We start from the raw sequence: 17,788 nt of genomic DNA on the forward strand, positions 1-17,788 counted from the left end.
TATGTTTAATCTAGTTTTTAAATATCGTTTATAGTATAAATTTCAATTAAGTTATCAACATTCGTTCGACAACATAATGTGGAATGAAGTACCATCTCTGAGAATCATAAAAATAATAGGTAAACATAGTTTTGTGAGGATTCATGATCTATCGGCACTTGCTGATTTTCTTATACATTTTGTTTTATTATCACAGTTCCGTCGCGTAGAGTGTTGCATCAGCTTCGACCTTGGCGACAAGCGACAACCGATTATTCGAAGTGTGAATAGGAACGCCGACATCCGATTTAATATACGAATCCGACACACGACAAGTGGGAACGGGCTGTTAGGATTCGTCAATAGCACCACAATTAGAATGCTTCTAATCTGTTTAGCATTGTGGTTTTTAATATACACGACCATACAATAGGATAGACTAGAGACTAGACCATACATAAGATTTCAGGATCTTCTTGCGAATATTCATTGACAGGTTTCTGTTATATAAAATTGATTTGAAGATACACTTATTCATTAAGATTTTAACTGCCTGTAGTTTGACCTCCACCTGTAATCATCGCTTTTGTTCCGTTGTCTCCAGGAGCTTTTCATTTTTCATCTGTTTTAAAGCATTTTTAACTTCCTCGTTAGTAATTTTTGGTAGTGTTTTAGATCCTACATTTAGTATTGTTCGTTCCATATAGTGTATATATAGCGAGTATAATTATGTCTGTGGTTAATAATATAGTTTATTTTATATATGACTCAAATAGACTCAAACACAAATTATGTTTTTTTTTTCAGTTATGATTCAAATAAAACTCCAAATGCAAATAAGGAAGCTGTGAGAGAAAACTTTTCATCAACTATAGCATTTGTTGGAGAATATCTCTGTAATGTAGTGGCTAAAATGTGGTCGTTTGCGGATCAAGAACAGAACAAACTGACTTCTGAGGCAAGTGGTTTGCTGTTTGACGTTGTGAGTGAGATTTTTTTAAATGTTTGAATTTTCAGGTGGTGAAATTAGCTAGAGAACTAATATATTTTGGTTTTTATAGTTTCTCTGATTTGCTTAAATTAACAAAAACTTTACTCAACATTTTAGATTGTGTTTCTGAGAGTGATTTCTTGGATGGACGTGTACCATCAGTAGACATAGATTGTAAGTATTTCTTATATGTTTTCCACTACTTACTAACCATATTATTTGTTTACATTTGAATACAAGTATCTTACGAATAGTTATGTCCATGACAATCTTGGAATAATTGTACGAGGCGATGTTTTTTGGCACAACAGTCGATTTTTGACGATCTTCGCGAATAATTACTAGTTTTTCCACACCTTACGTAAACCAAATTCAAAGACATAAAGTTTTTGTAGTCCAATAAAACACAATGTGTTGTAGAATAACATCAATTTAATGAATAGTTACCAATTAAAACCAGGGGCCTGATTCTAATTCATTTCGAGGTCGCAATTTAATTTCGACTCTGCCATGACAGTCGCAATTTCTAGCGATTCTTATTCATTTCGATATTAGTTACAACTGGGGATATTAACGTTATCATTTTGACACTGCTCAGAATTTGGGTTGGTCCTCCTGTTTATTGGATTTATTGGCTATGCAACCACCGCAACGTTTGTTGATAGTCTGGGCAAAGTATAGAAAAAATGTCATTTTTGGGAAAAGTTATTTACCAACTATTTTATTGCTAAAATCGAATCTTAAGATTGCTAATATCAGTAATATGGGGCATCAAAAGTCCTCAGAAAGTGTGTTATTTTATTATAAAAAAATTCACTCCTAAATCTTCTTTATTTTTAATTAGTGCTCTGTAACTTCTAAGATTTTTCCTTTAAACCAAAAACACTCAAATAAAAATTCACCGTAATTTAGTTCTGCACAAAGTTATTTTTTTCCGATTTCCTTCAACAAAAATTTTCCTCGGAAAATCCGAGTTTTCCCAAAAAAATCTGCAATTTTCAATTAAAATTTTAGGGAAGTAATTATTTATCAATAATTAAATAAAAAAGATTTTTTATAGTAGATATATAAGGTTTGTTCCAACACAACGAAAAACCGTCATGAAACGATCACTAAACTGCGCAGTAAACAAAATAACCCATGGAACGTATTATTTTGCTATCTGCGCGCAGTTTCGTGATCGTTTTATGACGGTTTTCGTTGTGTTGGAACAAACCTTATATATCAGGAGGCCGGTGACAATCGAACCAATAGTTAAGCAATCATTAAAAGGTTAATTAAAAAATTTCGGTCGAAATATTAACCAGAAAGATTATGATACACCAGGAATAACTATGATTTTCGTATAAAAAGAAGCACTATACCTATTCAACGTACTATACAGAATTGAAATTGGACTATTTGAGCGGTCTCAGGAATGTTATAAAGAAACAATTTTTTTGCTTATAAACAAATAGAACCCCTCAAAAAATATTAGATTAAATTAAATTAAGTTAACGCTGTTGAAAACGGCACGGCTTCTTCTTCGAAGAAAAAAAAATCGAATTGAGTGGTTCCAGGTATAACCGGTCATATTTGACCGACATTTGCGACAGAGTTATAAACAACAGGATTTCAATCTTTGAATTACCTTTTTATTCCGGTCCTCTTTGTACCGGGTGTCCCAATAAGAATGGCTCTCGGCCATATCTCAGGAACCGTTTATAGTAGAGCTTTGAAATAAAAAATTTTATAACAAAAGTTGCCTCAGGAAAAGCCTGGAAATTATTTTCATAATTGTGGGACCACCGCTAGAGGGCGTAATTGAATATCAAAAATTAAAAAATCTAAATTTTACAAAATTTTCCTAATGAAGGGGCACTGGAAATCCGATCGTCGTATTCTTCATAAAATTCTACGCATATTTGATTTGACAAGTTTAGGTCTACCTTTGGAAATAAGAGGTGGGGGTGAGTGGGAACCTTGTTATGAAAAACTGGCTGTGAGTCCGGTTCTGCTGAATCAAATTTTGCAAACTTGGTCTTGTTGAAGACAGATCTTTTTTGTCAATGTAAAAGTTATGATTTCGAACCAACTTACTGAGTAATATGCCAGCTAGAAGGCGTTATTTAATTTTTTTCAGAAATCTAGTGTTCCTTGAAAAATATTAAATACAAACATGCATTTTTAATACCATATTACAAAATTGGACAAAATTAGCAACAGAATAGCGAAAACCGCATGTTAATACCTTTTTTCTATCTCGAGATATCTTACAAAACGTGTAAATTTAAAAACATAACTGTTACTGTCACCGGTAAACGAAATTCATTAAAAGTAGTGTGCTATAGAAACAACAAAGAAACATTTTCCAGCTGTCAACGTATATTAGGTCTTTTCAACGCTTCTCATTTGTTTCGAGCCTCGTTCATATCTCGTATATTAATATTATACACGGATTATACGGCATATGACAGAGGCTCGAAACAAATGAGAAGCGTTGAAAAGCCCTATTACAAAGAAATAAAAACAACTATTTAGTGATGACATAAACGTTCAAATTTTTGCCCATCATTTTCGTTGCAAACATTTACTCTTTCAAGAGTAGATTGAACAGCAGTCTCAATTTCTGCTCTCGATATGCTTTGAATGGCGTTTAGTATTCTCTGGATAATGTATTCTAGAGTAGTGTATGATGGGCAACAATTTGAATATTTAGGTCGTCACTAAGTAGTTCTTTTTGTTCTGTGTTATATTTAATTTTAATAGTATTGTTTCTCTTTATATTGTTGTTTTAATTAATTATATTTTTATACGTTGACATCTGGAAAATGTTATTTTGTTTTTTTCCACAGCACACTACTTTTCATTAACTTAGTTTACCGGTGATAGTAACAGTTATGTATAAAATTTACACGTTTCTCGAGATATCTTGAGATAGAAAAAAGATATCGACATGCGGTTTTCGCTATTCTATTGCTAATTTAATCTAATTTTATAAAGTATGATTAAAAATGCATACTTGTATTTAATATTTTCCAAAGAAAACTAGATTTCTGAAAAAAATTAAATAACGCCTCCCAGCTGGCTTATTACTTATTAGGATGGTTCAAAATTATCACGCTTACATTGAAGAAAAAGATCTGTCTTCAACAAGACCCAGTTTTCAAAATTTGATTTAGCAGAACCGGACTTACAGCCATTTTTTCATAACAAGGTTCCCACTCACCCCCACCTCTTATTTGCAAAGGTAGAGTTAAACTTGTTAAATCAAATATGCGCAGAATTTGATGAAGAATACAATAATCGGATTTCCAGTGCCCCTTCATTAGGAAAATTTTGTAAAATTTAGATTTTTTTATTTTTGATATTCAATTACGCCCTCTAGCGGTGGACCCACAATTATGAAAATAATTTCCAGGCTTTTCCTGAGGCAACTTTTGTTATAAAATTTTTTATTTCAAAGCTCTACTATAAACGGTTCCTGAGATATGGCCGAGAGCCATTCTTATTGGGACACCCGGTACATACAAATTTTCATATCTTCAAGACACTCATAACAAAAAAGATTTATGTCACCAAGTTATTTAATTATTGATAAATAATTACTTCCATAAAATTTTTGTTGAAAATTAAAGATTTTGTTTGAAAAACCCGAATTTTCCGAGGAAAATTTCCGCCAAAGGAAATCGGAAAAAAATATCTATGTGGAAAATTAAATTACAGTGAATATTTATGTGAGTGTTTTTGGTTTAACTTTAAAATCTTCTGAGTTACGGAGCAATAATTGAAAAAAGATTTCGAAGCGCTAATTTGTTTATAAACCAAATAGCACACTTTCTGCGGACTTTGCATAGCTATATTACAAATATTTGAAATCTTAAGATTTGATTCCAGCATGTCCAGCAATAAAATAGCTGGTACATAATTTTCCTTGTTTTATACTAATTTTCCCAGATTATTACCTTACATCTTTCATTGAGTTGATAATTCACGTTGCGGACATTCTCAATTATTATATTTCTAATTTAATACTATTCTATCAAATTCCTCCAAAACCAGCAAATTTCCATAAAACCCAGCCATATTATTACCTTTTGCTTTAGTTTTCCTTGCAAGAAACAAACAAAGCACATATCCTAAACGAAACTTAACCTCGCTTTCGGCCATTCATCATGTCCGTGTCACAATAATTTCGACTCGAAATTATAATTTCAACCACTTTTTTGGGAATTAATTTCGATAAGTCGCAATTTAATGACATCATTAGGTTAGTTCAACTAAAATCCACAAGGCTCGCACAGTCGCATTTCAACGTCGCCATATTGATTGCGACTTGTTTTGAGTCGAAATTTAAATTGTAATCAGGGCCCAGGCAATAATTAAAGTACTATTTTAATTTTTATTATAATATAAGAGTTAGCACTTACAACAGGTGGGATGAAAAGTTTGTAGGCTGACACGTAGATGGCACTACTGCTATTAAATTCATATGATTTTTAGTCAGCCCTAACTTTCAAAAGATGCGTGTATAAATTTCACAGCTGTCGAACTATTAGTATATGAGATATAGCATTTTGAGTGAAGCAACAAAAAAATTGGAAAAAAGGAATTTCGTGTCTTAACAAAGCATTGCTTTTTGGCGAAAAAAAATACTGTTGAAGCCAAGGCTTGGTTTGATAAACATTATTCGAACTCTGCCATAGGAAAATCAACCGTTGAGAAGTTATTTGCTAAGTTTATACGAGGCGAAATGAAGGCCGGGTACGATGCACGCAGTGGACGCCCCAAAAAGGCTGTTACCGACGAAAACATAAAAAAAGGTCTATCCACCACCATAGAAAGAACCCAGTACCTTCTGCTGTATCACATATATATTGTTATGATCTGCTTCTTATTAATTTTATATTAATTATTATTTATTTGATTAATTTTTTAATTGTCGCAAATCATACATAAAAAATGAATAAAAAAAATCTCAGGGTGCCTTTTTATAATATTAAAAAAATGTCTAAATTATCTTACGTTATACTTATCTTCTCTCGTGGTTTCAGTATCTCTTAGTTGATCCTAATCGGGATAAAATAGGAAAAAGAAATAAAGCAAAAATATAAAATAAACATACAGAATTGTCTTTTATTTATTAAAATCAATACTCTAAAAAACTATAAAATCCAAAACCTGTGGACACAGATGTCCGAATGAAATTTTTACCACTTAAATTTATTCTAGTTAAAAAAAACAATTTATCGGTTTGTTCCCGATGACTTTGGTAAAACAAGATAAACAAAACCAATTTATGTATTCGCAAGATTAGCTATAATTCCTATTTACTTTTTGAAATATTGGAATTTCAATTCATATGCTTTTTACTCAAAATTTTAGTTTCCGAACATAAAAATATCTTTCACATAAGTTGACTGACCTTTTGCTTCCTTCACTCTGATGTCTTCTCGTGACCCAAAACAGCTCTCCCTCGTTGACTATGTTAAAGGCTACTCATCAAAACGCTCTCCGTTCTCCAGCTTCAAAACTATCAGCATACCAGCACCAATTCTCCAACGAGCCAAAGCCTCTTTTGACCAGTACTCGATTCACACAAACTCCAAAAATTCTCTACTCTCCTTCTCACAATAATACAGAATCAAAGAGGTATTTCGTCTCAATTTGATCTGTCTCTCGTTCCACTTTTCAACACTATTCTCCACTATCAAACAGCCACTGGTACTTGCTAACTATCTATCCACGAAAACGTCGAACTGCTCCTCAGCGATGCCAAAAACATAATGCCTTCTTTTTCAAATTCACTTTTCAACATTCAAACCACTTTTCCCCTTCCAAATTGCCAATAATCAGAAACATTTCTCTTTTCCATTCGATAAACAAACAGTCATTTTCAAAATTATTCCGACCATCCTTAATTACTTTCGGGGAAACTCTACAACATTTACTCGGGTTGAAAGAAAGATATTAAAATTCCAAACTTTCTTTTAAACCACTCTTCTAGAAAATGATAATTACCTCTACCTGTAGATTCTATAGTTCCCGTAATAAACAATCTTTTTCCATTTTAAAACTAAATACATCGTCCTTTTCACTTTAATTATTCACAAAAGTCTTTAATGGTTCATCGGAAAGCTCATTAAAAAAGAAATCCACTTACATCCAAACTAAATTCTAATAAATATTTACAGATCAGTATACAGGGTGTATTAAATTTATGTGCCCTCGTTATTTAAAAAAATTTTAATTTAATTTTCATTTTGCCTTTGATTGATAAATTGAAAACACAGTAATATATACTGGCAAGATAACAACAAAAATAGCCAGATACATAAAAAAGAAGGGAATAACACTAGCTTTCAGAACTAACAACAACTTTAGCAAATATATTAAGAACAATAAGAGCCGAAAGAGAAAACAACTACAGAGTGGTGTCTACAAACTAACTTGTGGTGACTGTCCGAAAACTTACATCGGTCAAACTGGCAGAACCTTTGACAAACGGATAGCAGAACACAAAAGGGCTTTCAACAATAGAAAAACAGACACTTCTACATACGCACTTCACCTTCTAGATCATAATCATCCTTTTAATGAAGAGTTTAAAATTCTGCCTATTCAAAATAGAGGCCTTAAGCTATCTTTATCAGAAATATATGGAAATTAATAAATTAAAAAATACAGATATGATTCTGAATGAATGACCAACTCGAGACAAACAGCTCCGCACTACTATACCTCTTCAGTTAAAGACTTTAAAAAGGCAAACACATAGTAAACTAAATCACTTGAGAAAGGCACTCTGCCGAAACAGCTGTAGTCACATAGTTATAATAAATTTTGTGGAAGTATAGAAAACAAACGTTTTCAGTGTTTTATTGCTAGATAAAATGAACCCATCAAGTAACGGTCGAATCCATCAATTATAAAAAAGTTCATAAAATAATTTTGGATGACCGTAAAGTGAAGTTGTTCGAGATAGCTGAGACTCTAAGATGTCACAGGAACGTGTTGGATATATTGAGCATGAATATTTGGGTATGCGAAAGCTGTGTGCAAAGTGGGTGCCGCGAGAGCTCACGATCTATCAAAAACAAGAACGAATTGGTGATTCTGAGAAGTGCTTGAAGGTGTTCAATCATAATAAAACCTCATTTTTGCGTCGATATGTTACAATGGATGAAATATGGTTCCATAATTTCACACCGGATCTGCAACGATTGGACTGCACGTGATAAACCTACTCCAAAGCATGTAAAGACACAACAGTCGGCTGGCAAGGTTATGTCATCAGTATTTTGGGATATATATTCACCGACTATCTTGAAAAGGCAAAAACCATTAACAGCGACTATTACATTGCGTTATCGGAGCGTTTGAAGTACGAAATCGCGAACAAACGGTCCCATTTGAAGAAGAAGAAAGTGCTATTTCATCAAGACAACGCACCGTGTCATAAATCAATGAAAACACTGGCGAAATTTCATAAATTGGGCTTCGAATTGCTTCCACAGCCACCGTATTCACCAGATATGTCTCCTAGCGACTGCTTGTTCGCTGACCTCAAGAGAATGCTCGCTGGAAAGAAATTTAGCACAAATGAAGAGGAAATCGCCGAAACTGAGGCTTATTAACTACATATATTGAATAATAAAATCAAATTTTATTTCTATGTTAGCCTACGAACTTTTCAGCTAAACGATTCAAAGCTTACAGATCGCGATTAATCAATAAAAATGGAAGGTTACAAGAACTTCACTTTTTGTCAACAAAATGATGTGCTGTACAATGTTTAGTCTTTTTTAACTAGGTTAAAAACTTGTATTCAAATTTAAGTAAATGTTATTTGTTATTTATTGAAGCAATATTTGTTTTAATACAGCAGGAGAACCAGTTCCAGAAAAAAGAGGTATTTTGTGTGGATTGTTTAGTGTGTTAACTTTTTTTCTTGGTTTGCTGTGTATATATTTTCTTAGTGTGACTATATGTGTTGTAGATACCATTTATTTTTAAGAAGTAGATTTACTTAATAAATTAACATATTTTATTTATCTTAAATACGGGCTCTTTAATTCTTCTACAAATAACATTCTTCTCCCTATTACTGTTGTTAATTATGAGTTTGTAGTCTAAGGCAGGCCGCACATCAAAGAAACATGAAACGTAAATCACGTTTCATGGAAATAAAACACTGCTAAACAAATAGATGTTCGGTCATTAATGAAACTTTCCGAAAATAAAAATGTGTTATGAACATGAATCACACTCGTTTCATTGGTAGGCGGACTTCAAGATTTGTTTAGCCGTGTTTAATTTTCATGAAACGTGTTTTACGTTTCATGTTTCATGTTTTTCGTTTCATGTTTCTTTGGTGTGCGGCTTGCCTAAGAGTTAGTGAACCCTCCGACTAACGGTCTTCCTGTAAGGTTAGAAATTTGTATAGTGATAATTCATAGCACACCAAGGCTAAAAACCATGAACTGGTAGGCATCAGCCCTGCATGTGTATCTACCAGGTGAATCGAAAAGTGCATAGTTTAGGGGAAAATAAACTTTCTCCTGTAAAGTTTAAATTTAAGTATGTGTTTGAGTAAGTCAATTAGAAGAAATGTGTACAATGATAGGCGATTCTGAACAGCATAAAACCTTGCCAGGCGAGGGGAAAGATTAGGGGTTTTTCCTAAAATTATTTTTTTTGTATCCAAAAAGTTTTAGGTTTTTTGAATCATTCCAAACAGAAAAGGTCTTTAGTGATTTTTCTCTTAAATTAATAGTTGTTGTTATACAGTGAGGACGTAAAGGTTGGAATAAATTCATTTTTTCGAGAATGGACGATTTTGAAAAAAAATCCCAAAACAGGTCAATTTTTATTTTAAAATTACGACTTACTGGCATATATATCATACTAGTGACGTCACCCATCTGGGCGTGATGGCGTCATCGATGATTTTTTTAAATAAGAATAGGGGTCGTGTGATAGCTCATTTGAAAGGTAATTCAATTCTCTATTCAGTAATATAAACATTAACATAATTATTTATACAGGGTGTCCAAAAAAAATTTTTTGAATTAAATTTATTTACATAAAAAGAAGAATGTGTGTAATTTATTTAATTCAAAATACATTTTACTGCTATCAGAACACAGGAAAAAATGTTTATTTGGCAAATAAATATTGTTTTTTGCTTAAATTCAATATTAAAGCCACCACCCACCAGCCTCGTAACAGTTTGAACATTTAATTTAAGCGAAAAGCAATGATTATTTTTCAAATAAACATTTTTTTCAGTTTTCTGAGAGCAGTAAAATGTATTTTGAACTAAATAAATTACATACATTCTTTTATGTCAATAAATTTAATCCAAAATTTTTTTTGGACACCCTGTATAAATAATTATGCTAATGTTTATATTACTAAATAGAGAATTGAATTACCTTTCAAATGAGCTATCACACGACCCCTATTCTCATTTAAAAAAATCATCGATGACGTCTACACGCCCAGATGGGTGACGTCACTAGTATGATATATATGCCAAGAAGTCGTAATTTAAAAATAAAAATTGACCTGTTTCCGGATTTTTTTCTAAAATCATCCATTCTCGAGAAAATGAATTTATTCCAACCTTTACGTGCTCACTGTATAAGCGATTAAAAATTTTGAAAATTGCGAAATCGGCCATTTTTAACCCTAAATCGGACATTTAACTAAAAATTTCAATGTTGCCAAGGTAGGTAGATATTCTTTAAACATTGATTGATGAAATCCCGAAGAGTTTTTTGCAATACAATATCGAAAACCCCTTTGTTTTTTAATTGCTAATCAAGCGGGCGCGTCACTGTAGTATAAGTGAGGACGTTTGAGTTTGCATAAATTCATTATCTCGAGAATGGGCAAATTTGAAGAGAAATCCTCAGACAGGTCGATTTTTATTCTTAAATTAGGACTTTTTGGCATATATATAATACTAGTGACGTCATCCATCTGGGCGTGATGACGTAATCGACGATTTTTTTAAATGAGAGTAGGGGTTGTGCGATAGCTCATTTGAAAGGTTATTTACTTTTCTATTCAGTAATATAAACATTAACATAATTATTTATACAGGGTGTACAAACTATTTTTTTTATTAAATTAATTTAGACGAAAAGAATAGAAAGAAATAGAGAATTAAATAACCTTTTAAATGAGCTATCACACCACGCCTACTCTCATTTAAAACAATCATCGATTACGTCATCACGCCCAGATGGATGACGTCACTAGTATTATATATATGCCAAAAAGTCCTAATTTAAAAATAAAAATCGACCTGTCCGATCATTTCTCTTCAAATTTGCCCATTCTCGAGGTAATGAATTTATGCAAATTCAAACGTCCTCACTTATACTACAGTGTCGCGCCCGATTGATTAGCAACTAAAAAACAAAGGGGTTTTCGATATTTTATTGCAAAAACCTCTTTGGGATTTCATCAATCAATGTTTAAAGAATATCTACCTACCTTGGCAACATTGAAATTTTTAGTTAAATGTCCGATTTAGGGTTAAAAATGGTTGATTTCGCAATTTTCAAAATTTTTAATCGCTTATATAACAAAAACTATTAACCTAAGAGAAAAGTCACTAAAGACCTTTTCTGTTTGGAATGATTCAAAAAACTTAAAAAAAACTTGGTTCGATGCAAAAAAAATAATTTTAGGAAAAACTCCTAATCTTTTCCCCTCGCCTGGCAAGGTCTTATGCTGTTCAGAATCGCCTGTCATTGTACACATTTCTTCTAATTGACTTACTCAAACACATACTTAAATTTAAACTTTACAGGAGAAAGTTTATTTTCCCCTAAACTATGCACTTTTCGATTCACCTGGTAGATACACGTGCAGGGCTGATGCCTGCCAGGTCATGGTTTTTAGCCTTGGTGTGCTATGAATTATCACTATACAAATTTCTAGCCTTACAGGACGACCGTTAGTCGGAGGGTTCACTAGCTCTTAGACTATTGGTGAACTCTAGAGAAAGGTTTCAGGAAATTGTAAATATGATGATGGCCAACGTCTGAATACGGACACAGCCTCTAAAGAAGAAGAAGAACTCCCAGAAGAATAGCCAGAATTACAATAATTGTAAAATTGATGAACAAATCAGATGTCAAATAGAAATTACACTGTCTAGCTATGGACACATGGATAAAGAAGTGAGAGATCAACTACAAAGAGCAAATAAACTGGTCTTAATATCATTATATGGCGAAACCGACATATTAACACAGATGAAATCAATAATTTATAAAGCCAGTGTAAGACCAATAATGAAATATGCATCAGAAACAAGACCCGACACAACAACAACACAAAGACTACTGGAAACTATAGAGATTGAGAGTATTGAGAAGAATTACAGCAAATACGCTGAGAGATCGAAAAAGGGGTGAAGACATTAGAATAAAATGTAATGTACAGTGTATAAACGAATGGACATTAATTAGAAAAAAGAATGGAATAACCACATAAGCAGAATAGCAAGGGCCCGTGTGGTCAAAACAACCAGAGATAAATCACCAATCGTCAGAAGAAGTATAAGATGAACGCGCAAAAGGTGGAGTGACAATCTTCCTAGAGGTATCAACGCACCAATGAACGAGCAAAATTACTTAAAAAGAGGAAGAAGAAAAATGAACAGTTAATCACAAAAAAAAAAGAATGTGTGTGTGCTTTGTACGCACGTAAGAAGTTATACTTTTATTATATGAAGGGTACACGGGATAAACCGGCAAGTCAATTTTTGTAGAAATTGCATTTTTTACGTCATATTGTAGTAAATTCTAGTTTGCATCTTCTGAAACCTTTAAACAAGGCAATAACAAGACAAGTCACGAGAAAAAGCCCATAAATATATGTCCATACACGAGAAAACTAAGCTAAGTCCACGCGGTACAGGATAATAACAAGCTAAGTCCAAAATATCGAGATGCGACGTCTTCCTTATTTCGGTATCAATCAGACGGTCAGTCATAACAACGCCACATAAACAGAATGTTATTATGGGCCATAATATTCGCAAACTTCTGTTGTTTAGTGACTGCAGTAGTGGTAATATTAATTGGTTGGGGTGGCCTTCCAATTTCTCGTGGCGTCTGTTGGCTCTTTATTGAATTACTGTGCTGACTAACGGGATGTTTAGGTCTCTGTGAAGGGTTTGGTTGGAAACGTACCACGGGGAATTTGCGATGGTGCGTAGAATTTTTGATTGAGTTCTTTGGATAATTATTGTATTTGATTTGTTGACACAACTCCATAGTTCTATACCGTACGTCCATATAGGTTTGATGACTGTTTTATAAATGAGCAGTTTGTTCTCAATTGAGAGTCGAGATTTGACCTATAAGCCAATTAACTTCTTTCACTCTCAACTCAATTTGTTTCTTCTTCTTTAAAATGTGTTGTTTCCAGTTTAATTTAGATTCAAGATGAAGCCCCAGGTATTTGACGGTATTCTCTTGGGGTATGTTGACTTGATTAAGGCTAATATTTGGTCTTAGTGTGAAAGTTATATGTGTTGACTTAGTTTCATTAGCTTTTATCTTCCATTTCTTTAACCACTGTCCAATTTGGTCTAGATGTTCTTGAAGTTTTAATACTGCAGCTGTTGGATCCTCTTCAGTTGCAAATATTGCTGTGTCATCAGCGAAAGTTCCAATGGTGGCTTGTGGAGAGGTTGGTAAATCGGATGTGTACAGTACATAAAGAAGTGGACCCAGTATACTACCTTGTGGCACTCCTGATTGAATTTTGTTACGGTTTGATAGTTCATCCTCCACTTTCGTTTCAAATTCTCTGTGATTTAGATATCTAAGACTCAAGCTAGCGACAAACATACAACGGACTAAAAGTTAAAAAATCCAATAACTCAAAATTGTTAATCTGTGACTTAGCCGGTTTTTTCCGTGTACCCTTCATATGATTTCAACGAAATAATATACTTAAAACAGTTTATTTGTATTTTATTTAATTATTAAACTAATTTTGATATTGCTACTTTCAAAAAATCTTTATTAAAACAATACCAAAAATTAAAAAAAAAAAAAAATAAGAATCGTCCGGGTCCGGATTTGAACCCGGGACCTCTCGATCTATCGATCGAATGCTCTACCAATAACCCGTCAGTAGTGGGAGCACGCAAAATAGAATTCTATTTTAGTGAGGTCACGTTGCCTAGCAACCGTCGATTCTCGCATTGTGAAATTCTATTTTGTGACGGCAGCAAAATAGAATTCTATTTTGCGTGCTCTGAGCTCAGAGCTTTGCTTACACGACTTCTCGGACATAGTTACACATCACGGTGACAAATAGATCAAGTGAAGTATAAAAATATAAAAATGTTTAATACTTATTATCTTACTCCCGAGGAAGACAAATCCAAAGACACAAAAATTATAATAAATATATTTACTAAAAACACTAATATATTCTTTTCAAACCTTATTTGCGCTGATACATACATAACTTAAAATATTTAGCAACTAACAACATACTGTCTATGTGCGCATGCGCCCAGGATAATAAAAATTCACTCTCAATCGCGCCTAAAGAAGTATAACTTCAATAATAGGGAATAAAAGAACTCGAGGCAGGACAGAAGTGAGCTAGAAACTGAGCAAGTTAGGCAGTTAAGCTCTTGAGAGGCAATAAGTAGGTACTTACAGAAATTAGTACTTTGAGACAAAAAAAACGACAGATTTTATATGAGTTTTACACTGTCCTCTATCATCAACTATTTTTAATGGGAAATAAGCCACAATTTTACCAAAAAAATGATTTTATTAACGTTTCGAAGCCCAAATCGGGTTTCGTTGTCAAAATACAAAATACTACTAAAATAAACAAAAATGTTTTTGCTAAGTAAAAAAAATTCTTCTAATAATTTATTTAATCTGACTCATTTATATTGGCAATTCAGACGTATATTATACATTTTAAAGTAGAAGACTTTAAAATGATATCGCCAATATTTATGAGTTGCATTCCTGGGACGACCAGTGGCTGCTAGTCAGGGTCGGCAGTGCCGACCCACACATTTATGGACACATTATAGATTTTTTAAATATTTAATTTAATCGGAGTTGATCATATTCCTTTCTGTGAAATAAAAAATATATCTGTGAGATAATACAGACTAAATTTTATTCATTGTTTTTAAAAGACTTCGATCCCGATACGTTAGTTAAGTGATCCCTGTGCGCTGTGCGTAAGAGACTTTTCAAATTAATGATCCTATAGCCATGCACCCGCACCCGATTGCGATTGTGTGAATTCTTATTATAAAGCCCGGCACGGCATGCCGTCCCCAGATCGAGGATTTGCTATATAATAAGAAGCTATGGAATATTAGCCGATAGGCAACCAATTATACATTCTCCGTACTTATTTGAATGGCAAGTACGGCAGCGGGTACCTCTGCCGAGGCCGAGCGGTGATCTGCAAACGGCAGAAAGGCACGTACGTAGCCACGTATTGCCTTGCTGGCGCTCCCGGGATAATTATGAAATAGGTAAGTAGTTTTACGTCGTTTAATTATTAATATTATTATTGATATTGTAATTCTTTTAAGTTGTTAGGAATTACCATTTAGGGGACAGGATGTATCGAAGCATTCGTTAAATCAAGTTAATTATAGAGAACAAATAAAATTGTTTAACAAATACGATCTGGAATTTTCTAATTTATTTTCCGACTCGAAGAATATACCGGCGTACCTAAAACAGCACAGAATGAAAGAATCAATTAGTAGTTACATTTTGATCCTTTTCGGTAGAAGTAGACGAAACTACTGATAGAGGTAACATGTCATTCACAAGTATCAATAATTGTTCTTCGATACGCGTTACGTCTAAATTTATGAGAGGTTGTTAGGTTTTCAGACGTGAGTAGAAGCCATAAGACAGAATATATTTTTGGTGTTTTAATTTAAAGGATAGATTAAATTTTTTGATATCAAAAATAAATTGGTAAGGCAAATTTATGACGGGGCTGTCTTGATGTCCAGTGAATTGTATGGTCTCCGGACAAAAGTTAAAACAATTGCACCAGGCAAAACTATTATTTACTCACTGTTATAAGTCATTGACCTCTTTGACTATTCAAAATTTAAAAGTTACGCCAAAGAATTTTCAAAATATCTATTAGACAAGGTCATTAAAAATTATCCATCATTTTTTAATCAAATAAAATAAGAAAATGAATTAACAGTTTTATATTCTGATCCAAATATTTTCGGAAGGTGGGATAAGTTACAGACTATGTATAATTTTATATACTGCAATTCATTAGGTACAACAAACTGTTCCCGAAATTAATAAATTATTGTGATCAAATGTGGGCAAATTCTGTCTCAAATGAACGGGATTTCTCTTTTCTCAAAAGAGTCAAAACGTATTGTCGAAACACCATGAAACAGGAGAGAATGTCAAACTTGTCTCAAATGTCGATAGAAAAAAACTTTTAAAATCCCTCCAAAACAATAATAAATTTTACAATTACATACATTATAACCCATTTTGCTACTTCGAAACAACATAGACTAGAGTTAATTTATAAACAGGTATAGTTTCTAAATTTATAGGAAAAAACAAAAAGAAACAAAAAAAAAATAAAAAAAAAACAAAAACCAAAGATCTCCTATGAAATTGAAGCCTTTGGAGACAAAACCTTGCCGACCCTGTCCCTAAAGCCAAGAGCCGCCACTGGGGACGACTTTACTAAAAGATAGTTCATTCGATTACATGAAATCAATCCCAACTCAAGAATATCCGTCACAAAAAAATATCATAGCATGTGATCTGTCTTGAAAAAGACAACCAAATGCAACGATGACAGTAAAATTCTCGCGTTAGAGATTCCATAGTAAATCACGAGGGAAAACCAGGAAAAAACCTCGTGATACTATCCCGACATCGTAAGTATTTGCCTTGTATTTAATTTACTTCCAAAAAACTAACACCAAATTCTGACTTGTATACTAACACCAAAATATGTTTAAATTATAAATAATATTAATAATACATAGATATACAATAAGTAATACTAAAATATAAAATTTGTACTAACTCGATATGTTATTGACTTACTAATCGTGGTATTTTCTTTCTATTGATTTCCTCTTTCAGTATGGGTAACCACATCCTACTGCATTCTACCGAGGAATTTGCGACACAATTGGTTTCATTTAGCATAATTAGAGCCGCTTCTTTGATTTTTCTCTTTTTACTATCTTATATTATAAAAAAAATCAAAGAAGCGGCTCTAATTATGCTAAATGAAACCAATTGTGTCGCAAATTCCTCGGTAGAATGCAGTAGGATGTGGTTACCCATACTGAAAGAGGAAGTCAATAGAAAAAAAATACCACGATTAGTAAGTCAATAATATATCGAGTTAGTACAAATTTTATATTTTAGTATTACTTATTGTATATACAGTATGTCCCTGTAAGTTGTATCCATATGGAAAACTTTTTTATTATTAATTTTACGAAAAAAAGTTATTCTTCGTAAAAAGCTCTGCATGGTCCAAAACCTAAGATTCAACCAATAGATATCAAATTTTATGAATATTATACGAGGAATGTCAAAAAATATGAATTTCGCTCAAGAGTAAAGTAGCTTTATTTTTCACAATATTGAAAATTGCTATTATGAAAAGTTGTTTGGAATTAAGAACTATATTCTAATATGCAGTTACACCCTTCTAATTAAAAAAAAAATTTGAAAAATTATGGAAATTATTTTCAGTTATTTCAATTCTGATAACTCTTTTATTAGTAATTTAACGAAAAAAAGT

The 17,788-nt window shown here is 32.8% G+C and overlaps 1 protein-coding gene across 9 annotated transcripts in view; it reads left to right on the forward strand.

Annotated features, from left to right (window-relative positions):
* The window catches only part of LOC114335612 (inositol 1,4,5-trisphosphate receptor), a 258,085-nt gene that overhangs the window by 123,971 nt on the left and 116,326 nt on the right, over positions 1-17,788 (forward strand). For 6 of the 9 annotated variants that reach the window (XM_050641294.1, XM_050641298.1, XM_050641300.1 and 3 more), the window contains 3 exons: positions 787-937; positions 997-1,144; positions 8,835-8,861. In XM_050641294.1, coding sequence (XP_050497251.1) covers positions 787-937; positions 997-1,144; positions 8,835-8,861 — 326 coding nt within the window. The remainder of the gene's footprint in view (positions 1-786; positions 938-996; positions 1,145-8,834; positions 8,862-17,788) is intronic. The other 3 variants (XM_050641297.1, XM_050641299.1, XM_050641302.1) reach the window with 1 other exon arrangement.

This window comes from Diabrotica virgifera, chromosome 10, assembly GCF_917563875.1.
Source record: "Diabrotica virgifera virgifera chromosome 10, PGI_DIABVI_V3a".
In the NCBI taxonomy this organism is placed as follows: domain Eukaryota; kingdom Metazoa; phylum Arthropoda; class Insecta; order Coleoptera; family Chrysomelidae; genus Diabrotica; species Diabrotica virgifera.